This window comes from Mastomys coucha, unplaced genomic scaffold, assembly GCF_008632895.1.
Source record: "Mastomys coucha isolate ucsf_1 unplaced genomic scaffold, UCSF_Mcou_1 pScaffold20, whole genome shotgun sequence".
Lineage (NCBI taxonomy): Eukaryota > Metazoa > Chordata > Mammalia > Rodentia > Muridae > Mastomys > Mastomys coucha.
The window spans coordinates 116,434,186-116,434,399 of NW_022196903.1; the positions used below are offsets into that span (position 1 = coordinate 116,434,186).

Below are 214 nucleotides of genomic sequence, written 5' to 3' on the forward strand. Positions count from 1 at the left end.
TAGAAACTAAATCACTCAGTCCATCTGTATCTTTCTTTCCCCTTAGGATTTCATCACTGGGATCCTGACGAATGATGCTTCTTATTATATAGGCTTGTGGGATATAGGTCATCGACAATGGCGATGGGTGGATCAGACACCATACAAAGAGAGTGCCACGTGAGTCTAGACTTACATAGAGGAGTCCTGGGTCCTGTAGCATGAGAAGTATTTG

The 214-nt window shown here is 43.5% G+C and overlaps 1 protein-coding gene across 1 annotated transcript in view; it reads left to right on the top strand.

Annotated features, from left to right (window-relative positions):
• LOC116099557 (C-type lectin domain family 4 member A-like) overlaps positions 1-177 on the top strand; it is a 13,954-nt gene extending 13,777 nt beyond the window's left edge. The window contains exon 6 of the mRNA XM_031383326.1: positions 47-177. Coding sequence (XP_031239186.1) covers positions 47-163 — 117 coding nt within the window. The 3' untranslated portion in view covers positions 164-177. The remainder of the gene's footprint in view (positions 1-46) is intronic.
• The last annotated feature ends 37 nt before the right edge of the window (positions 178-214 follow it).